Raw genomic sequence first — 24,038 nt, forward strand, 5'->3', positions numbered from 1 at the left:
TCTGTCTGCACCAAAGGGTTGTTTCATCCTTTTATTTATATTTTGGTGGTGATGAGCCACAGAAGGTAAGTGGATGATGTTATTTTATATATATATATATATATAAAAATATACATGGAAAAGAAAAACTGGGAAAGAAAATAAACTCACTTCACTGGTTTTTGTTTTGTTTTGTTTTAATCTGAAAGTGGTGCTTGAATTATTTCACCTATTGTTTTGGAGCTCAGAGGTGCTGTTATTGTTGATGCCATTTCCATCTGGTGAAGCATTACTGAAAACAAGTGTGGACTTTATGCATATTTCTGATCCTTTATTCTCCTTTCCCTTTTCCCTATCCTCTCTTCCTTCATTCTTATTTACCTGCCATTTATTTATAAATTTTCCTTTCCTCTCTTCCTTCATTCTTATTCACCTGCCATTTATTTATTAATTTTCCTTTCCTCTCTTCCTTCATTCTTATTCACCTGCCATTTATTTATTAATTTTCCTTTCCTCTCTTCCTTCATTCTTATTCACCTGCCATTTATTTATTAATTTTCCTTTCCTCTCTTCCTTCATTCTTATTCACCTGCCATTTATTTATTAATTTTCCTTTCCTCTCTTCTTTCATTCTTATTCACCTGCCATTTATTTATTAATTTTCCTTTCCTCTCTTCTTTCATTCTTATTCACCTGCCATTTTTTAATTAATTTTCCTTTCCTCTCTTCCTTCATTCTTATTCACCTGCCATTTATTTATAAATTTTCCTTTCCTCTCTTCCTTCATTCTTATTCACCTGCCATTTATTTATTAATTTTCTTTTCCTCTCTTCTTTCATTCTTATTCACGTGCCATTTTTTTATTAATTTTCCTTTTTTACCCTTTTTTACCCTTTTTTACCCTTTTTTACCTTTTTTTGCCTTTTTTGCCTTTTTTTGCCTTTTTTTACCTTTTTTTGCCTTTTTTTGCCTTTTTTGCCTTTTTTACCTTTTTTAACATTTTAAAATATTTTTACCTTTTTTTACCTTTTTTAACCTTTTTTTACCTTTTTTACCTTTTTTACCTTTTTTTACCTTTTTTACCATTTTTTTCTCAGTGTTTGTCTCTCTGTCTCTGGGTTTGTCGGTTTTTTCCTCATTTCTCTCTGCTTTTTTTAAAACACTCCTCGTTTTTCCATATTTTATCTGTCTACAATCCCCTCTTTGTTCTCTCTATTGCCAACAGGATCTTAGTGCTATCTGCTGAAGTCACAGAATCACTTCAAAGTCCAGGGGCCCTAACCCATATCAGCTGAAGGAAGAATCAGACCCAAAGAAGAGGTCCTGGAATTTAATGAAACATGTTGGCAACCTCTTGAAGAAGAGAGTTGGGACTCATACTTGGACACTCAGTCCAGGCCATGATAATCAAAACTGATTTGGAAAGAGGTGCAGTAGCTTTGTTGCTATACTCCACTCATCAATAGCACAAGAGACTGAAGAAGTCCCCAGGCTTGCCAGGTATCCATGAATCCAAATGGAAAAGAGAACGCAGCACAATCCCAGCGTGAGCAAGGACTGCCCTTGTACCCAGAGGCATAACTGAGAGCTTGTACAGGATGGAGACCCCTGGGAAGCTGTCCTGGAGCAATGTCTCCTCTGCAGAGGACAAAAGGTTGGGGTAAACACCAAGGTCTTCTATGTACAGGCAGTGGGAAGGGTGCAGTGTAGTGTTTGGGTTGCCCAGGAAGGTAGTGGATGCCCCATCCCTGGAGATATTCCAGCTGGGACTCAACAGGGCTCTGGACAACCTGATCTAGCAGAGGATGTCCTTGCTTACTGCAGAAGGGTTGGACTGGATGACCTTTGGAGGTCTCTTCCAAGCCAGACCATCCTGTGATTCTATGATTGGAGCTACCTGGCATCCAGGTGCTTAGCTGTGTTGAGGTTTACTGCACTGGAGTTTTTACAAAGAGTTTGCATCAGTCAGAAGGGCTTGGACTTTTTCAATCAAACCCAAGGAGGCTGCAGAGCCTGGTGGATATGCTTACAAATTTCAAAGTGACAATTTGGAGGGTAGCTGGTGAGACATGAGCCATTGTAGATGAATTCACAGGCAGGACTCTTTAGAAAATGAATTGAAGAATGAAAAAATGATTCCACCAACCTGCTGCATTCATTTATTTATATTTATAGGATATAATGAACAGCAGAGGAAAGCCAAAACTTGCACTGATAATTTTTCTTCTTTTTCCCAATCTTCTTTTATTTATTAAACTGCTCTGGGTACACCTTTCAAAGGACTTTTTTCTTTTTTTCTTTATTTCTGTTTTTCTTTTTTTCAGTTTTTCTTTTTTTCTTTTTTTTTCTTTTTTTTTTCTTTTTTTTTTTCTTTTTTCTTTTTTCTTTTTTCTTTTTTCTTTTTTTTTTCTTTTTTTTTTTCTTTTTATCTTTTTTTCTCTTCTTTTCTTTTTGGCTCATTGCCTATTACAACTTCATCAGCCCTGAAATGGGAGCTGCAGGCAGCTTGATAAATGGATTGAAAAGCTGCTCCTGCCAGAATCACACAAAACCCTCTTGATATCAACAGACCCTTTTGTTTTAGCATTTCTAAACCAAGCAGTTTCCCTCAGAACATCACAGAAGAGTGACACATCAGTACCCTTCAGTGTTTCAGCAAAGACATTTCTTCATCCAGTTATGCCCAGGGAAGTTCATCCCTGGGTCATGAACAGGACTCACCTTCCAGCACTGAAGAGCAAGGGCAGCTGGGGTTTAGTAGAGGGGGAGTGAGACAGCCCAAGCAAGGCTGAGCAAATCTCTACTCTGAAATGTGCTGGGCAGATCAATGGAGTCAACCAGCCAAGACATGAAGCTGGGTGCTGCTCCCAGATTCTAGCAACTGTCCTCCTTCCATACAGCTACTTTTTACCTAGACACTTTCTAAACTCTCCTTTTTCTTCCAATCCTTCTTTAAATATAGACAGCTAAATATATCCCTGGTTCAACCCTTTTGTCTTCAGCACACTTACAAAGTTCCACAGCTGGAAAACTAGGGCTTCAGCTGCTGTGATTTATTTTGAGGTAAGTGATTCATTTCCATCTGTGAAAGTGTGAAATGTTAATAAGAAAACAAATATCTCATAAGAAAAAGGTAATGGACCATCAGCTGCAAAGCTCACAAACATCAGGTAAAAATGTTTCATTTCCTGCTGTAGTAAATATCACAGATGTTGCAGCACAGGATGAGGAGAGGGGAAAAAACCCAACCCAAACCCAAACCAAGCAACCAAAAAAAAAAAAACCCACCCTAAAACAAACATAAAAAAGAATGAAAATGGTGAATTCTGAGAGGAAGGACCAGTGGTGGATCCCGAAGTTTGTGTTCCTTCCTTCACTAACCTTGTTTCACCTTTCTATGCAAAGCTGATTAATATGCAAAGCAAAGGATGTGAGTGTCCCCTTGGCCAAAGCTCACTGGAATGCAATTTGCCAGTATGGATCATGCTGGGAACAGTGCATCCTATGCTCCTAACACAGTTTTCAGTAGGCAGCAAGACAGCAGCATCCAAGGGCTGCTGCAGGAATGGCTGATATAAAAATGGGCTCTGCTAAAATCAGCTCTCTTCTTTTCTCTGTTCCTACCCATTGCTTGCCTGGTTTCTGACTGGGACATCACTGGGCTGCCAAGGTCCTGGACTAGTTAGAATCACTTCTTCCAACTAATTACTCCAGTGCCATGGCCATGCTGTGGGCTTGTTACTGAGTCACAGAGAGCCAATATCAGTAGCTTACTGCAGTGGACCCTCTCTGTCTCTTTCTCCCCCCCCCCCCCCATCTTCTGCAGTCCTTCTTAAGAACTACCTGGCTTTGCAAAGAACTTGGCTATTCCTTGAAGTGGGAGGTGAGGCAGGGGACAGCTCTGTCATCCTTGATCTAGTCACAACATAGGTGAAAGAAGGAAGATATGGGCCACAGACTCATGTGTAGAATAGGAGGAGATCACAACTGAATACTTCAATCTTCATTTCTATGTAGGCCATACTGATGCTTATTTTTTCTGTAGACACGTGAGTTACCAAGAGATGACTTCACTCAGTAGAGCCAGAGCACCTGTAGGGTCTTGCATAAAAGCACAGGAGGATTTTTGTTGTTGCTATTGGTTTGATGGGTTTTTTTTGGTTGCTGTTGGTTTGATTTTTTTTTGGTTGCTGTTGGTTTGATTTTTTTTTTTGGTTGCTGTTGGTTTGATTTTTTTTTTTGGTTGCTGTTGGCTTGATTTTTTGTTGGTGGTGCTTTGATTTTTTTGTTGGTGGTGCTTTGATTTTTTTGTTGGTGGTGCTTTGATTTTTTTGTTGGTGGTGCTTTGATTTTTTTGTTGGTGGTACTTTGATTATTTTTTTGTTGGTGGTGCTTTGATTTTTTTTTGTTGGTGGTGCTTTGATTTTTTTTGTTGGTGGTGCTTTGATTATTTTTTTGTTGGTGGTGCTTTGATTTTTTTTTGTTGGTGGTGCTTTGATTTTTTTTGTTGGTGGTGCTTTGATTTTTTTTTTGTTGGTGGTGCTTTGATTTTTTTTGTTGGTGGTGCTTTGTTTTTTTTTTTTTTTTGTTGGTGGTGCTTTGATTTTTTTTTGTTGGTGGTGTTTTGATTTTTTTGTTGGTGGTGCTTTGATTTTTTTGTTGGTGGTGCTTTGATTTCTTTTTTGTTGGTGGTGCTTTGATTTTTTTTGTTGGTGGTGCTTTGATTTTTTTTGTTGGTGGTGCTTTGATTTTTTTTGTTGGTGGTTGGTGCTTTGATGTTTTCTTTTATGGTTGTTGTTGGTGGTGTGTTTTCAAGAGGGGAAAAAAAAAGTCTGTTTTATCAAAATGTTTAGCTTGAAGGATTTTCTTTCCCATCAAAAATGTCTTGAGCACTTCTTGGAGTGTTTTCCAGAAGGAGCAGGAAAAGGTGACCCTTTAAAAGGAGCTCAATGAGAAAATCTTAATGACTGGCACTGGCAAGGAGTATGGCTCAGAGTTAGGTATACCTGGACTTGGACTTGTGTTGGTCATGGATCAATGTCCTGATCTCTCCCCCACAGGGTGCAATCTGTATATAACTATGATGCCATTCTCCCGTGAAAGAAAGCCAAAAGACTAAGAATTGACCCGAAACAAAAGCATTTTTCAGCTCAGCTTGGCCAAGCCTTACTATGTGGTGCCACTGCACATACCTGAGCATCCTGGTTTTCTGTGATCCTGCACTCTGACATGGCTCTTTCTGAGCTTATCCAGCAACATCTAAATGAAAATGTAAAAAATACCTCAGTCCTATCTCAGCACTGAGGGAACTGGAAGAGGTTCCCTCAAAAACTATGCAGATGTGGCACTTTGGGACATGGTTTAATGGCCATGGGGACGTTAGGACTCGATGACCTTAAAGGTCTTTTCCAACCAAAACAGTTCTACGGTTCTCCTGGGTGCTGAGAATCACATGGCACCCACTGCCTCACTCCATACAGAGGTTTTCATGGCTCAAGTCCGACCTCCAGTGGATACTGACTGATGCTGTTGGCCTGGAAACCAGGGAGATATGTGCAAATGGTCTTTAGAGGCCACAGCTTGAGATTTCAGAGCAAGTACTTGCTCTTTGGCTTCTCCAGGCCTTTTCTGGCCTAAAATCAGACCTTAGGAGCAGTGTCCTGCTGGGCTGATAAATGCAAGGTGAGGTGGATGATTCTGAGAATTAGTGAAGCAGGGAGGAATCATCTTAGCTATGACCTCTCCCTACAGAGCAGAGAGGGACACAGCAAAGTGATGAGCAAGTAAGGGGCAACAGAGAGAGCCTGAAGTGTTTAGGGCAGAAGGAGTTTGATTCTGAATGAAGGAAAGTCAATTTCTCAAGCTCTATCCCTCAGAAAGTTCAGGCCTGCAGTCCATGTGGGGGTGTAGTCTCCTCAAGAGTAGTTTGTGTCATTCCCTTTGACCTGCATGGAATGGTCACCAGAGTCTCAGGAGGGCTTGTCCTGTAGCTAGACCACTACCAGTGCTCAAGTCAGTGGACTCCAGCATACATGTGTGGTTTGCAACTCTACCACTGGAGGATGAGGGAACGTGCGTGAGAGTTTAAGCTGTGGTTCCACTTCCCAGAGCAGCAAAGAGCTGGACAGAAGTGTTCTTCTAAAAGCAGGACCCAGGAAACACCTGCACATAAAGAATCACTGGGGCTTTCTTCACACCACAGGACTCTTCTTCTAATGATAGAATTAGAGCTCCTTAATTCCTCTCATAACTGACACAAACCCCTCCTGCTTTTCATGTTGCTGGTGGGATTTGCAGTCCCCCTCCCCCTATGGTCTTTAGATGGCTTCACAGCATCTCACATGCCCTGAACATAAGTGTATTGGTTGCTGCTTTCCTCACTGGGTGAATACAGGTCTTTCCTCATTCTTCTCAGAGCAACATCCTGCTTCTGCCAGTGAGAAAGCACTGACACCATGACAAAGCTTGATGGAATTAGGAAGGAGGTGTTCTGGATGGCTAATAGTTACTTGACCTCCAGCAGAAGGAAGGAGATATTTCCTCTGTTAGTGGAACCTCTTTGTGAAAGGTAAGCCACAGCAGTGCAACCTACTATAAGGCAGGAAACACATGAACTGCTAGAGAGAGATCCTGCTCCTTAATTACCAAGGAAATCTGTTATCACCAGCTGTGGGATGGATAAGACCTGAAGGGCTGCCTTAGATCTAGTCCACTTAGAGCATTTTTATCTCAAAAGGAGTTTTCAAGGACAGAGCTATTGTATGTGACCTTTGAGCAATCAGAACTGCATCAAGAAGTCGTCTTTGGGCTACCAAATGTGTCAGGAATAGGAGGTCATGCTAGACTGAGTACATCCAATGTTGAGACTCAGCATGACTCAGATTTAGCTCAGATTTTCACCCAGGGTAGATTCCAATAGGCATAGACCTTAAACTTAGACACTTTCCAGCTATTTGAACATGGTGGAAGGATTCCAAGTGCCCTTGGCATCTGTGTAAGAGAAGCATTCACCTGGCAATTTACACAGATGTCTACTGTGGAGCTCAAGGGTTGTGATGAACTTGAGTCAGCTGCAAAATGGGTAGATGAAATGCTTCACTTAAAAGCAGCTCAAGGGAGCCACAGAAGCTATGAGCAATTGGAAGAGGTCTCTGGAGTGAGCAGGAGAGACACAGCTGAGCTGCCCTTTCCCAGAGCCTGCTTAGCATAGGACAAGACCCTCATTTCCTACTGACTGGAAGGATGTTTTACAAGTGCCCCTTCTGGTTTAGAGAGATATAAAGTCTGTCTGTAATTAAGTTAATTTGGAGTTGAACATGAATAACTATAATGAGCTGGAAACAACAAAAGAGTAAGAAAAATAGGAAGGAGTTGCTAAGAAACAGAGCTATTGCATTAAATTCTTGCCCTTGCCAATCAAAAAAGTAATTTTTACGATGGCTGAGTGCTGGGGCAGGCAGAGCTCAGGCATGGAAATGATTGCTGTAATGAGAACTCAAAAGAATGCAGGAAACAGGAGTGTTGTGAGTTGGGGAACTAAGAAAGGCAAAAAGGGAGAGGAAAATTATTTCTTTTGCAGGTGACAGCTGTGGCCAGGACGATTTGGAGGCAGAGCAATGGCTTTGGGATCAGCAGGGTGGTGTCCTGTGCCTGGCTTGCCTTCATACTAAGGGAAACCCTCCAGTGCTCTGAGCCTCCACTCAGAAGTGCTCTGGGACTGGCTACCACCATGTCTTGCTTTGTCAAAAATCATCCAGTAGCCACTCTCAAAGCACAAGGCTTTCACCTTCTCCACTATTTGTCCCTGGTGGAGAGTTACCACTGGAGTTAAGCACCAGGATGAAGATTTAAGGCTGTTTCTCCATGGCTTTTAGAAACAATATTAAAAAAAGGAAAAAAAATTAGCATGTTCAAGCCAAAAGAGATCTGCAGAAAGGACCAGAACACTTCAGAGCCAGCAAAGCATAAGTAAATAGACAAGTTATGATCAATGAGTTTGTTTGAATTTGACAGAGCTTTCCTGCAAATGTAGGGGAGGGAAAGGGGGGTGTGAAACATTCCCTGCCAGTGTGAGCTGTAATAAAGGACCTGCTGTTTTCTGATACTCACTCTCTGTGAAAATTGAAAAGGTTAGCCAGGTAATTGAAATCGGGACTGGAATACAAATCCAGTGTGAAACCCCTGCAGCTGGCAAATAAAGTTGCAGGGAGAACACTCAGTGGAATTTCTTAGTGGAAAAAAAAAAAAAAGATAGGAGTGGATGAAGGGAGAGATGATTCTTCACTATACCTGTTTCTCCAGGGAGGGCAGATAGGACAAGAAATGAGAGCTGAAGCAACCAGATTGAAACTAACATTTGTAAGAGTGCTGCTTGCTGTCAGGGCAAGAGACGCTGTGAAGCTGGAGTGTGCTGAGCTGAAGCACGTATGGCAGTCACTGCTGACTTGGATTGATGTGCTGAGTTTATTGGGGATTGGGAGGTTGCCATATCAGCCCTGGCTTGGAGACTATTCCTTGTTATAGACAGTGAGGGGGTGCTCCACAGAACTCAGCCCCTGGACTTGTGGCTGGGATCCATAAGCAAGTTAGAAGCACCTCGACCAGTGTTGGTTGCCTCTTCATCTTGGTTGTGTGCAGGAACACAAACTGATCTGCATTCCTTTGGGCTAGGAACTTGGACATAGTGACTGTGAAGCAGATGAGGAATGGTTCCTTGTTACCCTCCTGCGTGCTGCATGAGTCCAAGTCCCAGTGGGGAGGGTCTTGTCATTGCTGCTGTAAGGGTGATCTTTCTGTGTTTCTCTATCTGTGGTCTGTTTTCTCTGCAGGAGCAGGTAACCTGAGCTGGGAGGATACAGTGGTACAGGCCTTGGGGGAAGCTGAGGTTTGTGGCATTAGCCAAGTTCATCCCTGTTCAAAAAAAAAAAAAAAAAAACCCTCTGCATCTCGTATTTTGCTGGCATCAAACCAGCTAACAGAAACTCCAGTCTGTACATGGTGAAATAAATGAGAAGTGTACCTCACAGCTCCTGTGTTAGTGTTTTATTTCCTTCCTCACAGAGAGGCTGGGGAGTTCTGTGTCCCAAACCTGTGGTTGCTTCTGGTGTTTTGCTGCAGTTGCTCAGTGCTGCCCAACCCACCTGCACTGCAGTCAATAGCAGCATGAAAAGGCTTCCCTTTGGAGCCTTTCCATGGAGTTCAGGCAGCTGTTTAACACAGTCTGTGACAGGACAGATATCTTTCATGCCCTCAGCAGCTCCTAGAGAAGTAAGAGAAGGAAAACTGGAACTTGCAAACAAATGATGCAAACCCTAAAAGTGGTAGAGCCTTGTCTGAATTTTCCCAGCTTGTGAAAGCATGGTCCCAGGTGTCTCAGAGAGAGAGGGAGAGCAGATGTGGATGTTACACAGATTGGGGAGCAGCTGGTTTTGCTTTGGAACCTTCTTCTGGCTATGAAAACCATACTGCCCAATTTTTTTGACCTCTTCCTCTGAGGAAGCAGTCATTCGGAAGACTTGGATGCCATAAAGCAAACTGGGATTAGTGCTGTATTTTTATCCATTTATACAGCATCTGAAATAATCTGTGCTTGATTTTAAAGCCCTGTGACTTGTAGCAAGCCCTTGGTGTCTTGCACTTGGTGCTGGCTGAACAGCCAGGGAATCTCTGTCTTCTGCCACTCATAGGAAATCAGAGGGAGAAAAAAGAAGCACCAGAATTGCTGAGTATGGACCAGAGACTCTAATATGTTTATTTTCATGTGACACAGATGCACACAACCTGCTCTGCAGCTAAAGTGCACATTTAGTTTTACTGATAAGCCCCAGTTTAAACACTTCAGAACAAGGTAGCATCCAAAACCTCTTCATATCAGCTTAACAGAAGTGTCTGCTGGCTGTCATGATGCTTCTTCCAGTGCTGAACCTGGCATTAAATCTGAGTAACACTCAGGAGCAACACAAGCAACTCTTCTCTCCTTTAAGTGCTTCCTTGCAACACTGTTCAGCCTGCCCATGTTCTGTTCAGAGTGCAGGAGCATTGCCCCCTGCCCTCCACATCCTTGTGTGCTTCCCAGAGGGAAACAGAAACAGAGAAACAAATCAGTAGGCAGTTCTGTCTAGGAAGTCATGCTTGATTTCAAATAAATATATTTTTCTCTCTCTAGACCACTTTGAGAGAAAATGAGTTGTTCTGTTTTCTTGCAGCAAGAGCTTTTCTCAGCCAGTTGCCAATATTTTTCAGCACTGGGCTATGAAATGTATAAATCAGGGAATAAAATTGGCTTTCCTGACATCTCTATCCATCTTCTCAGTATTTTCATGTTTGGATCCAGCTTCTAAACTTTAGCCAGGTAAACATCAGAGCAGAGTGATAAACAACTCAAGCACTGACCTTCCATGAAGAAAAGCCTTGGTGACCATTGGCTCAATTTTAGGGGCAAAGTGCATCAACTGGTTTCTAGAGATCCCATTTTAGGATGCTGAGATGTGCTGTCCCAGGGAACTTACAGCACTCAGCCTCCAGCCAGTACACTTTTTCTTCCCTTTTTCTACTGCATTTTATTTTATTTTAAACAGAATTTGGAAGAAATTTATCATGCCTCCTGCCATGACAGAAGGTCTCACTTGGTGCAAGCCTAAATGTTTTCTGCTTTGCTTTTGAAGCTTGGCCAAAAAGCTCAGTAATTTTGGGTCATAATTGTTATTTCTTTGACTGTTGCTAAATTCAGTATGACAGAAACTGCTTTTAGGAAAACCAACCAACCAACCAAAAAATTCAGAACTGGAAGTGAATTTCTGGTCATTTTCTTCTCAGTGTTTCTCTTCTAAAATACCTCCATCAATCCACATTCCCCACACACATACACACTACCCTTTCCTCACAAACCCATTTTAATTCCCTAGGAATGAAAAATTTGCCTCTTTGTTTTAAGATCACACAAATCTTCAGCTTCACATCCCAACCTCAGATGTGGGAAATCCAGAAATGCATTTAACCACCATGAGCTTTGCAGAGAAGGTGGCAGTTCTTCTGGGAAGGAAGGAGAAGAAAGAGGCATCCCTCATGGATGGCTTTCTGTGCACCAGCATAAGACACTGCCTGGTCCTAAATGCACAAAGAGCTATGGAGTCTTGCAGAGGAATGTCTCCATCCCATGGTGGCTGTGTGAGTATGCCAGACTATCCTGTCTCCTCACTGCTTTGGCTGGCTATTTGGGACAGTGGAGAAGATAGGATTTCAGTGGCACACAGCTGGGATGAGGAAGATAAGCTCCTGAGTTCAATTAAGGAGCTCAATTAAGTGAGGGAGGAAGTCACCCACAGCTTCTGCCCAGGTGGGAGCTCACTGTCCTGCATGGGGCAGGAGAGAAGGGACCTGGGTAGCTCATGGGCAGCAAAGCACAACAAAAGCTGCAAATCCAGAGGGAAAACACACTTCAGTGTCTAATGGAGGGGGAAAAATGACAATAGAGAACTGGTTAGAAATGTAAATCTCACTGATAAAACTCAAGTGTCCACTTGGGGGTGGCAAAGTATTTCAGCTGTGTCTTCAGGGAGCATGAATCACTTGTTCTCTCCAGGACCTTCTGTGTCTGTTACCCTCTCCATGGCTTATTTCTCAAGCTTGCAGCTGGTAAAATGGGTTTGACAGAAAGCATGGGCTACAACTCCCCTTATGCTGCAGGAAACAGATGACTCACCAGCTGTCATGAGCACCTCAGCTCTCAGCTCGCCTACAAGTCCCACAGTGAGAATCAAAATGGAAGACTTTGGGGCAAGCAAGGTAAGAGCCCACTGCAGCAGAAGGATGACCCATTCCTTCTGTGGTGAGAAATGTAATCTGGATCCCCAGTGGCCAGACTAGAAAGAGCCTTTAAGCACACAGTGTATCATCTTTCAGGAGCCAGTGCTTATTTGTGATGATAACTCTGTGTACTCTGGCTAAGTGAAGTCTCAGCCCCTTGGTGACACACAGTGCCTGATTTGCTGTGGCAGTGCATGCCAAGCCTGAGCCCAGTGTGGTGGCTAAACCTAGGTCTGTGTCATGATGCTCAGCAGAGACTTTTCTCTGAAACTCAAGCAGGCTTTGAAACTCGGCCCATGGAGCTTTATAAAATTCTCTGCTGTGTAACAGATTCACCCTCTCCCCCCTTGACAAAACTCTGTAGGGTCCTCACCTTTGCAGTAAGTGGAGCACAGGAGCTCATTGGTTTGGATGGAAGTGTGCTGCCTTTAGGATCTGTTTGCATGACTGGGATGCAGGAGCTTTTCCAGACCTTATAATGTACTTTGTGGCAAAACCTGAATTCAGTAGATGCAAAACCCCTGCAAAACTCTCTTTTTTATTGTCATTGTATCAGCTTCTCTGATCCTGCAGGTTTATGCCAGTTCTATTGTGAATGGTTTCCAGCCTTGTCTCCTGATGGTTTCTGCCCCTGTGTAGATTTGTGACTTCTGCAATCCACTTGCTATGGGCAGCTTTGAAGTCTGCTTCACTGGCAGGGACAATATCTAAGCATCTGAAGTTTAGGCAGTGATAAAAAGTTGTGGCAAGCTGCAGGGCATAGCAGGGACCTACCCCAGTCCATTTGTACTTTTCAGGCTCAGCAAAAACGAAGCTGTGCAATGTAGAGGATAGTCCTATAAAGACTGCAGACATTTCCTAATCCCTGGGCAGAAATCTCACGCTAGCTGCATTTTGGGCAAAGGAATCACACCAAGAAAACCCTCATCTCCCGGCAGTGGCTATTTCTCAGGTCATGTAGATGACTTTGTGGCATGAATGTGCCACTTCAGCACTGCAGAGTTGGTGCCAGACATGGTGTGAGGAGATATGCTAACAATGTTGAGCCTTGTTAAAAAATACCCCACTGAATGCTAGGGTTTCTGAGAAAGTGATCCAAGGCATTGCTTACCAACCCCCATCCAAATATTCACCTAGATCTGAAAGCAAAATTTGCTTTTCATAATTCCCTGGGTCTTCTGGCCCAGAAATAGCTCTTGCTGGTGTGTCTGATGTTTATCAGCCCAGCTCATTCATGCCTACTTGCTCATGTAGCCAAGAGGGACTTGCAGCAGCTACACCTCAAGAAGATCACAGGGGAGGGAAGTGAGCTTGGCTTGCTTAAAGCTAGAAGTGGATGGACAAGTGCAGCAAGCTGCCCCATTTCAAACTGAGCACACTGATGTTTAGGCTGGTGTACAAAAAAAGCCATTCAGCAAGCCCTGGATAAGCTGTGTCTCCCTTCTCTGCTGGTAACACTGGGAGTGTGCCTCATTTTTGTAAGGCAGCTCTTTGCTGGCTTAGCTTGCAGCCAGCAAGCTGAGATTTCCAGTCCTCCTATTGGCTTGATGGTGGTACAGTGCTGCTCAACCACCTGCTAATTAGAATCTCCCCAGTTATTGATTCAATGAGACATGACTGTGAGCTCTTCTCATAGAAATCAGTCTTTTAGGAGGGTATCTCATTGTTTCTTGAAATAATTTTCTTTAACTTCTCCCTCACCTGGATCACAACATAGAAAGTCACAGGCCAGTAGAGAGCTGAGAACTGCTGACTGATGTCCTGTGGGTGCCAGGCAGACTTGTGTCTTCAGCAGAGTCGATGAGATTGTGGTCCTCAATCAAAATGATGCTCTGCTGGGCAGGGGTCCTGATACTGGGATGTTTGGAGGCCCAGTGCTTGCAGCAAGGGGAGATCACGCTGAGGAAAGCCATCCTGAAGCGCTGGGACAAGAGATTGTAAATGATGGGATTGACAGCAGAGCTCAGATAGAAGAAAACACCTAGGGAAGGTGGGGGGAAAGAGAGAGAGACCTTGTTTTTGTGTGGTATAATCTCAGAAAGGGAAAATCTGTTCACTGCCTACAGTGCTCCGCCAAGCTTGGGTGCAAGGAGGCAGTGAGAGCACATCTCTGCCTGCTGCCATCCAGGCAGAGGGATGTCTTGCTGAGGCTAGCTCAGGCACTGCAGCACTCAGGAAAGTGGGAGAGACTGGAGCTTACTATCTCCAGCTCCCTCTTGTGCTATACTGACCTGCCTCCAGCACTGCCCTCATCCCCACAGCAGGATTTGCACAGCTGGTGCCCCCATCAAAGCTGTCAGAGGATAACTTCCAGCCAAGGGGAGCTAATATCTTGCAACACAACAGGACAATTGCATGGGATTGGATTTGTCTGAGCTGCCTAATGGCCACATTTAGTGTTTTCCCATGGCAGACTGAAAATAAGATTCCTCTTTCAAAAAGCCTTCATATTATGGTTGGCAGGGCCATAAACATCTGCTGATATCAACCAGTTCTGAGCAGTATGTAAGTCTTTTGTCTTGCCCTGTGGAAAGCTTTCCTCAGAGACCCTCTGGAGGAAGATGCCTGTTGCTGTGCACTCATCAAAAGCAGCTGAATGGGGCAGATCTCATTTCTGAATGTCTCCAAGAAAGAAAATCAGCTGATGCTGAGGTAAGATATCCTACTTTGTTTTCATTCTTTGTGAATACTGAGACAACTCTGTTGGACAACAGAGCTGCAGGTACCTGCATACAGTTTGTTGTTTTTTTTTTTTTTTTTTACTTCAGGCACAGTTCTCATCACTGCTCACCAAACAAGAAGCTTTTCCATGCATATCTCACGTTACCCACACACTGACTGACTATATGTTTCAAGTAAACCACTCACAAATACATTTTGCCAGCCCCTGTGCAAGCAGAAGAAAGCTTTACCTGACACTACATGAATTAAGTTGAATATATTAGCCAGGGGCTCAGTCCATTCCACAACAAAGCTGAAGAAAAGTCGATCTACATGGAATGGAGCCCAGCAGATAGCAAAAACCATCACAAGGACAACTGGAATGGAGAAAAGGAGAGAGATAATACAAGTCAATATGGAAGGAAATCAGTTATGCAAGTGTGAGGTGTCCATGCCCACGGCAGGGGGCTTGGAACTAGGTGATCCTTGTGGTCCCTTCCAACCCTGACTGATTCTGATTCTGTGATTCTCTGATTCTCTGATTCTCTGATTCTCTGATTCTAAGTGTAGCTCACTAGCCTGCACAGAGCAGAGAGAGTCCAGAGAGCTTGATGAAAGTCTAAGCATACAAATTTTATTCATTGTTTAAGATGTTTTTGGCCATCCTCTCTGTCTTTTTGCAGTGCTCTCTGAAATACCTTGCCAGCTAAAAGAAACTTTCCACTGATTTCTGTGTTGGAGGACTCAAGGCATGCCCACACAGTGACATGTAAGCAAATCAGGTAACAGCCAGGGAACGTTGTGGCATGGACAGAGCCTTATAAAGAAACTGTGAGACATCTGGATTCAGCTGTGGTACTTGGGACATATTGAGTCCATGGTGCCTTGGAGTTAATTTGCTCTGCACGCTCTTTTTAAATCACCTAGCAGGATGAGGCCATAGGAAGCATACAGTGATGAGAAGTCTGTCTGGGTGCACTGTTCAGTTTGCCTCCATGCACAGCCTGGCCTGTGCTGGATCTCTTGCAAATCTGGTTCAGACTTGGGTTCTGTGAAGCTCTGTGGCCACAGTCATGGGACACAGTATCAGGCTGACTTTGAAGTACAGTCTCCACGTTCAGAAGGTGACTTAAGCTGCCTAAAAGAATAGTGTTGTTGCAGGAAATACTGAAGGTGATTTATGTTTCCTGCATAAGCACCATCTTAGCAGCAAGGTGATCTCTGCCTTAAAGACAGCCTGAAATGAGAAAGCAGTGTGATTGCTTTCAGGGTGGTTAGAGCAAAAAAATCTCCTGAATGTTATGCAATGTGCAAGTCTGCCCAGCTCCTGCTTTAACTTGGGGAAGTCTAAGTGGTTGTCAGCAGTAGAGGATGTATGTGGCTTGTCTGGACCTTCCTGTTGATGGGCAGAGTTCAGGATGTGATGCAAAACAGATGCATGTCCTTCTTTAAAAATGTACAAGACAGACTATTTGAACTCTCAAATAGAGAGATTGGCCCCAGGGGGCTACAAAAGCCAGGCTGGGAGTGCCATGCAAGCACCTGCCCTGCAGGTTTGCTCAATACCCTCTTGTGCTGGGGAAGAGCATTTGACTTCTGAGTCCCTAGGTAGCAGTCATGGTGTTTCACTCCCATGCCCTCTAAGTCCAGATAAAGGAGCAGTAAGTTTTATTGAATTTATTGTATATTTTATCACAGCCACTCATCTAATATTTCTTGCATCCAGTGAATTTGTTCCATTCAGGACCTGGCCAAGCCTCTTCTCCATAGCAAACACAACACAGAAGGGCTCATTACTTACACAGCATCTTGGTGACTGATTTCCTGGATGGTCTCTGAACGTTCACAGTCATTTCCTCCACTTCCAAAGATCTGTCTCCTCTCAGCTGGCAAAAGAAGGGAAACCAAAGGAGAGCTTAGACAGGAGATGAAATCCTCACCAGACATAGTCTGTTTGCTATTTTGGTAGCTGTAGCTGAGAAGGTAAAATAGGAGGCAGCTAAGGACTCTCTAACAGAAAAAAAAATCTATATTGAAATTTCAGTTTTAGTTTAGGGAAACATTGAAGCTTTAGGTCCAAAACAACCTGCAGATGTGTCCAAGACTATGTGTTTACAGTAAATTTATGTTTCTGTCCTCCACTTGTCCTTTCTCTCTGAGTCAAAATTTGGTTCACAGTTTGTGTTCATTTTTTGACAGCATTTTGCTAGGCATTATTTCCCCCCCTAGCAAAATATTGTTTGTTTGTTTATTTTCCTAAAAGGGTTCCTCACAATTAAGCACAAACCAGTGATCCAAAATATACCCAGAGAGGCCTCAGTAAAACACAGCTGTAATCACTGGAAAAAATCCTGTAGAATTCAAGGGAGTTCATTTCATGCCCTGAGTGTTTGGACTAAATGATATTTAAGCCATTTATTGAACAAACCTCTTGCAGACAGCTAGTGTGCATAATGTACACAATTCAGCCATGCAATATTTAGTTACAAGGTGGTTGGGTTGGGTTGGATTGGTTTGGTTTGTTTTTTTTTTCCCCAGTAGTCTTTCCTGGACTTCAAAAAATGGACACAAATAATAATAACAACCTGCTTGTCCCTGAAATCACAGAATGTTAGGGGTCAGAAGGGACCTTGCAAGATGACCTAATCCCAACCTCCCTACCAGAATAGGATCACCTGGAGTAGTTGCTGCCCCAGCATGCTTATCAGGAGAGCCCTGGTGCATTTGCTGATGAGAAGACCAGTGTAACAGTGTGAAGAAAAATCAAAAAGACAGTCTTAAAACCACCACAACCAGGTCTAGGTAAGCTTTGGTTATAAAAGAAATAATCTATGGATAACTGCACCCTGTTTCCCAAAGTGGCAACTTCTGAATATCCAACAGATTTGGAGTGACCTTTTCTTTTATTTTTTTTTTTAACTGAGAGACGTTGGAAACAAAACTTCTAATTGCATGGGAAAGACTATCAGGAATGAGGGAAAAGACAGAAATCAACCTGCATTTGTAGAAGCCTGGTGCCAACATGCTAGTTGTTGTATTTGCTGTTGCTTTTCACACCGTGCCTTTGCTTCCTGATTTTTGATTAGTGATCCTCCTTCTGTAAGAGTGATCAAATGGGACCTTCATTCAATGTTCTGTTTATTCATAAGGCCCATGAAAGGGAAACCCATGCAAATAGAATTGTGTTCAATTACAGTGCAATTCAGCCTCTCATGTTTTACAGTGTTCCCTCTGTAAATTACAGCCACAGACATAGTTGCTTAAGAAAGAGGCTCAACATTTGAAACACACCTAGCAATAAAAGTATGCTCAGAATGGATTAAAATCCCCAATTTCCCTTCAGTGGCTTTTAGTTTCAAGAGTAATCTATTCAAAGCCTCAGAGAATACAGTACTCTGATGTTGTAATAAGCCAGAGATGTCTATTTTTCACCTTCCCCCTGTCATTTTGATGATGCTATAAGGCTCCTTCTTAGCCTCAAGTGGTAATTGATGGAGGTATAACTAGTAAGTGTAAGTCAGCAGCTGCAATTTAATGAAACAATGAGTTGTGGCAAAGAGGAAGGGAAAAGAAATAAATAAATCCACAGCAAAGGTTGTACCTTGAGTTCGTTCCAATGCTCTGACAGGGAGAACTCCAGCCATGCTAGTTGTTACTTTTACATCACAGTGGCTGTATACAGGGTTGCCTGGAGATGAGTTACCCATTCAGTGCAAGAGAATTAGAAGAGTCTGGAGCAAAAAGCTGAAAATTGGATTCCCTCCCTGCCCTCCCATCTTTATTACCTACAGCGTTTCATACCAGAAACCAAAAGGCAGAGTGAAATTAGGGCCTCCCCTATCCCCAGGCAAGCCTAGTGAGGCCACTCAGAAAAAGCCTGGGAATTGTTTTCTGTAAGCTACTCAGCCTGACATGAGTGGTGATTGAGCTTTCTCTACAGCTGAGGGAAAAATTGATGTTAACCCCACACAGCATGTGCTAAAGCACCCACCCCTGCCTGTTTCAAGTGCTTTAGCTGAAGCAGTTGCAAACATTCTGCTGAGCTGTGGCCTGGGTGTTAGTGGGTGCAAGGTTTGCTGAACAACCTCCACAGGAGGAGGACCCGTTCCAGATTTATGGGAGGCTCTGCAGAAATTAGCCAAAGGTGGCCACTGGCCAGAGATGACTCTGGTTTTAAAAGCTGGGAGCAAAATAAAGTTTGATAATAAAACCTGAACTGGTTGTGGCAAAAAAACCCCAACAAAACAACAAACAAACAAACCCCAAAAACCAAAACAACCAAAACTTGTCTCAATTCAAAGACAGCTGAAATAAACACCAGCAGTGTGTCCAAGGTGTTCTCACCACTGTTGCTGGGAGCATGACCTCTCCACAAAGCCTGGACTTGGAAAAGCTATGCCTCTGCTGAATCTGGCCTCTGCATGACTTTGGGATCAACTCTGAGCTCTCCTACTACAGTCTATGAGCAACATGTGGCACTCAGGAGATGCTGGAATGCTGCTGAAACTCGATAGAGTTCATCTTCTCTGAGTACAAAAAAAAAAAAAAAAAAAAAAAAGAGTCTTCTCTTGAAAAGATTTCTATCATTTCTGTTGAGAAGACTTCTCTCAATCATTTCTGTTAAGACTTCTATCATTTCTGTTGAGAAGACTTCTATCATTTCTGTTGAGAAGACTTCTATCATTTCTGTTGAGAGGACTTCTCAATCATTTCTGTTAAGACTATCATTTCTGTTGAGCAAACTTCTCTCAATCATTTCTGTTAAGACTTCTATCATTTCTGTTGAGCAAACTTCTATCATTTCTGTGGAGAAATAAAATAAATACATTGCCTTGGCTGCTGGAGTTTGGTGCATAGTGCAGAGATACCTGGGATGGATGTTGTTAAAATTTGGAAGTCTGGATATAGAGGAAAGCAGAGGCATAAACAACAAATGTGGAAGCCCTAAGGAAAGATGGCTTGAGCATATCTCTGAAGACAGACAGCAGTCCTGGGGAGCAGCCCTCGTCTGGTACTTATATTCTCTTCTGGGATGGGGATCAGGAATATCTTCTGCCACAAGTAAAGGTTGTTGTAATCTTCAATACTTTTTTAATCAGTCCAGGATTTCTCTTTTTCCTTTCATGGCAGCTGTGATTTCTGCCCTTTTCCCTCCCTCCAGGTCTTATTTTGCAAGATTTCCAGTGAAACTATGTCAAGTGCCCACAACAGCCACTGGGCAGTGGGGATGATTTAACCCATTCATTGCTTTGAAGGTCTGTGGTGTGCTACGGACTTCTGGAAGTTAATTTTTGTGATTTTTCCAAGGTAAGGAAAAAATTGCTTCTGTATAGATTTGCATAACAGTAAGTATCAACCAGCACAACAAAATTAGATATACACCACCAGAGATTTGCTTAAGTATCTTGCACGTTATTCAGTAAGTCCTTTTGTCTCTACCAGCATATTGCACCCCTTCCTTGTTAGGTGATCAGACACAGATTTTTTTTTTCAGCATTTTAAAGTTCTATTCAATGCAGTAGGATGGGATTTATGTTTTTTAAATGCATGTAACATATGAGAAGAAAAAAGGTCATCAACTTGCTATGATTTGCTGCATGCTGCATTGTTTTATCCTACTGTGGTGCTGATTGTTTTATCCATCTGTTTAAATGATGACTATTTGGTAGCACTAAGGTTTTTTTTTTTTGAAGAGGGAATGAATATGAACTCTAAGGTAGCCTTAATCAGTGGTGAAACTGTGCTGTATTTACATGCAGAAGTGATTGCTGAATTTGCTAGCTGCAGCAATAAGGTAGCATTTCAGTTGATGACAGCTTTGTGAGTTTTAACAGCTGAATATTACCACCTGCTCCAGGGAAGGAGAAAAACAAAGTAATGCAATGAAAATTTCACAGGCACAAGAAGAGGGGAAAAAAATAACACACAAGAAGCACTAAGCATGCTCCTTTTAAAATTCTTTTAATATAATTTTTTTCCTCTTGGTCAATTTCCTTCTAGTCTCTACTGCAAAGGTGCAAATCTCAGACAGGCTAAATCAATCTACAGACTTAGAGGTTTAAGTAGCATTCAAACATGAGCAGCAGTGATGGTAATAAAAAAAACCCCACAACAATATTGGAGTGAATTATTCCCCAATGTAGCTATATTCATTTCTTAATGGGGTTACACCAGAGGAGTTGGATCCACTCTTTTCAGAAGTTTGAAATACTTGTGGTGTTTTTTGTTTTTTTTTTTTTTTTGGAGGGAGAGGTGGGGGGAAAACAGGGGCAAGAAAAAGGTGCAATCACTTAGAAGACACAAACAGACACAACCACACAAAAATGAGCTAAGGAAACACTGAGCACAGTGGGAGTAGGACTTACTCTTAGCCCCATCAGATAGTACAGCACACTTATCACCCCCATAGGCAGCACATAGAAGAGAAAAGAAGTAATCTGGACAATACAGTTGTAGATCCACATGGGCATGACTACAGTGCAGGTAGCAGAGCCAGGGACCAGAGTGCCATTGGGGAAATGCTGCGACACGATGCCATGGGTGCCCGTGTTGGGGAGGGCAAAGAGGACAGAGAGGACCCAGAGCACCAGGATGGTCCTCAGGGCACGCCTGCGAGTGCTTTCCAGCTTGGCACGGAACGGATGGAGGATGGCAATGTATCTCTCCACGCTGACCGTGGTGACGTTGAGGATGGAGGCAAAGCAGACTGTCTCGAAAAGCCCTGTCTTCAGGTAGCAGCCCACGGGCCCAAACAAGAAGGGGTAGTTGCTCCACATCTCGTACACTTCCAGAGGCATCCCAAAAAGCAGCACCAGCAGGTCTGAGACAGCGAGACTGAAGAGGTAGTAATTGGTTGGGGTCTTCATGTTCTGGTGCTTGAGGATTACCAGGCAAACCAAGAAGTTGCCTACCACCCCGACGATGAAGATCAGGGTGTACACCAAAGCCATGGGCAAGAAGAGATGACTCCTCCTGGGCCCACACAGGAAGGCCAAGTAATCCTCAGTGCTGTTTAAGTAACTCCTGAAACGTTCTTCGTGTAGAGCAAGGTGATTGAACCAGGAGATATTACCGATCCAGGCCATTACTGGATCTGTTGAAATGCTCCGCCACTGGGATCCACTCTTCTCTAAGTTTCTCTGTGTTGGTTTGCTCACTTTTTGCAGAGAGAGGACGAGAGGAAGGAGCTGTCTCTCCAGACCCAGATGCACAAAGCCACTGAGAGCTGTGAGTGAGCGTTTGCCTGGCTTCAGTTCAGGTTTTGCTGTTGTAACAGCTGTTCCCCTGCGAGCAGTCCTCAGCCAGAAAGCCCCTCCTTACACACATTGCCATTGGCTCACCAAGTGTATTAGATTATAGGGTGAGAAAAGAGGTTTCAGCTACTTCTCTCAGCTCCCACAACAGATGCAATTTACAGAATCAGAAATGTGGGATTTTAAAGAGCTGGGAATCTGAAATATAGGATGTGAGGCAAGCTGTGAAATGCAGCAGGGTGGAAAACGAGACACTCCCAAATAGCTTTCACAAAATTATATTCATTCTGCATCCAGTTATGAGCCACAAGCAAACAGACAAACAAACCAACCCAAACTGGCAGGAGTCTATTTTTCAGATCTCTGCTGATTTTTATTGTTTTTTGTTGTCTGTGGCAGCAAGTACTTGGAAACAGAGCCTGAGCAACAGAAAGCCAACCCATTTTTTGTAGTCTTTCATGTGGAATTAGGCTACTATAATATTTCAGCCCTTTTTAAACACTGTAAGCTTTTTTTTTCCCTTCTGAACTTTAACACAGGGCTTTAATTGCTCTTCTTAGTGATATAGTTCCCCACTTTCCTGCTATGCTGGAATCTGGTGCCATATTCTTAGACAGCCTTGCTTTGGGAATCTTTCTGAGGACCAAATTATTCCAAAGACACATTTGTTGCCTCTGGGACTAATTTACATGTTTGTTTTTTTTTTTTTTTTTAATAAACTATTATTTCTTCCTGAATGGCAACTATTCAGCAAACACACTTTGTCAGCTAAAGTATTTCCTGCAAGGATGATGACTGTGTGAAAACAAAATAGTTTATCTCTTTATAAATGACTTTTTTTTCCTACTGAATTTCTCTAAGCCAAGAATGCTTTGATATGCATGGATGACAACTCAGAAAAAGTTTAGTTGCTTGGAAAAGAGGAGGTGCCAAAGATGAGGGCTAGTTTAGGGAATTCTGTCAGCCTCATGTGCAGTTTGGCTGCTCAGTACCTCTTGCTTTTACTTTTCAGTACTTACTCCTCATCCTTGAAGTCATGTAGAGTTTGGCAAGGAGCTCCTTGGGTCTGTTACCTGTGTGTGAAGAATCATCTTTTTTTCTCTTCTTGACCCTCTAGCTGAATCTTCCTGGCTACTAAGCTAACACTGCATGTTTTTAACTCTCCAGGGGAAAAGGAACAGCCCTTTTGGCTAGCACACCCTCCAAAATGCTGTCAAAAGCCAGGTTTTCCAAGGAAGATGAACTCTTAAGTGCCTGAACAGTAAACTGATCCTACACAAAACCTGTTTTCTGATTCTTAAGAACTGGGCCTGTCTTAGATCCTGTCTTTTTTTACTTGTTTCCTCCTTAACTTTTACTAGTGGTCCAATAACCCTGTAGGAAAAAATCCCAACCCTGTAAAAAGCACAGACTGCATCCAAAAATAAGAATAGGAGATAAAGAACTGAGGCTTGTTCTAACAGAGGTACACCCAATGTGTGGAGGCTAAGGATTGCCTTTCGTTCATTTTAACTGCTAGAGGCATGGAAGGTACCACAATAACTATACTGGGAAAAAACTGTGTCTCTTGTGATGACTTTTACATCTGCTGAACTCATCTTGCACAGAAACTCTCTCCATCAGGAAGACCTTAGCCATTTTTGTTAGCATTGCACAGAAGTACTTCATTCAGCAGACCAAAAGGTTTATTGTGTTGGTGAGCTATGAGTGTGCTGTTTTGATCTGTTTCTCCTTTCTCTTAAGGATTCATCTTAAAGAGATTCCTCTTGAAAGAATGGGAATTTGGTTTTGATCTACTGTTGGTGTAAAAGGTAAGAACAGAGGAATTGTTAGTAGGGTGCCTGCTGAGGACTGTTTCAGAGCACAGTAGGAGGCAAGTAACTGAGAATTTGTACAGGACTAAACATTTGCTGCACCTCTGCTTACCTTTCAGGGCTCTCCCCCCCCTTAATCTCTCAACAATATTTCATTTCTTTCCATTTCTTCTTTTCTCTCCAGTAAGTTCCAGCACTCTCTATACTGCCTCATAACTGAGGTGACTAAACACTTCTAAATTAGTCACCAAACTGTTCTTCATTTCTTCCCTTTTACATTAACGTCTGTTAAGAAACAGAAAAGGAAACTTGCTTCAAGTTTCGTATCTGTTCAACACGAACTCAGTCTTGCAGAAAAGAAAACCCAGATTAATTGACTGGTTCTCCAAAGATGCAATAGGGCAGCCATACCCACCATGATTTCTATGACAGGAAAGCAACAGGCTCTACAAACACCTCAGGTCACTTGGAAGTGTGGATGTGCTGTGTCTACTTTCACTTGTTCTCCCTCCTCCATTCTTTCTGA

At 42.8% G+C, this 24,038-nt stretch overlaps 1 protein-coding gene across 1 annotated transcript; it reads right to left on the minus strand.

Moving 5' to 3' along the window:
* Positions 1-13,505: 13,505 nt before the first annotated feature.
* NMUR2 (neuromedin U receptor 2) lies at positions 13,506-21,530 on the minus strand. Its single transcript, XM_054389326.1, has 4 exons — positions 20,811-21,530; positions 16,247-16,331; positions 14,697-14,822; positions 13,506-13,765 (listed from the first exon to the last, which is right to left on the minus strand). Exons 1-4 carry the CDS (start codon positions 21,528-21,530, stop codon positions 13,506-13,508), a joined length of 1,191 nt encoding a protein of 396 aa, XP_054245301.1.
* Between the last annotated feature and the right edge of the window lie 2,508 nt (positions 21,531-24,038).

Source organism: Indicator indicator, chromosome 18 (genome assembly GCF_027791375.1).
Source record: "Indicator indicator isolate 239-I01 chromosome 18, UM_Iind_1.1, whole genome shotgun sequence".
NCBI lineage: Eukaryota > Metazoa > Chordata > Aves > Piciformes > Indicatoridae > Indicator > Indicator indicator.

What these genes read in the sequence shown, in the direction of transcription:
- NMUR2 (XM_054389326.1), bottom strand. Translation starts at nt 21,530, where the DNA reads ATGGCCTGGATCGGTAATATCTCCTGGTTCAATCACCTTGCTCTACAC. An exon ending in ACTATCTGATGGGGCTAAGA is followed by an intron (nt 16,332 to 20,810) that starts GTAAGTCCTACT and finishes TTCTTTTGCCAG; the next exon opens with CTGAGAGGAGACAGATCTTT. An exon ending in ATCAGTCACCAAGATGCTGT is followed by an intron (nt 14,823 to 16,246) that starts GTAAGTAATGAG and finishes TCTCCATTCCAG; the next exon opens with TTGTCCTTGTGATGGTTTTT.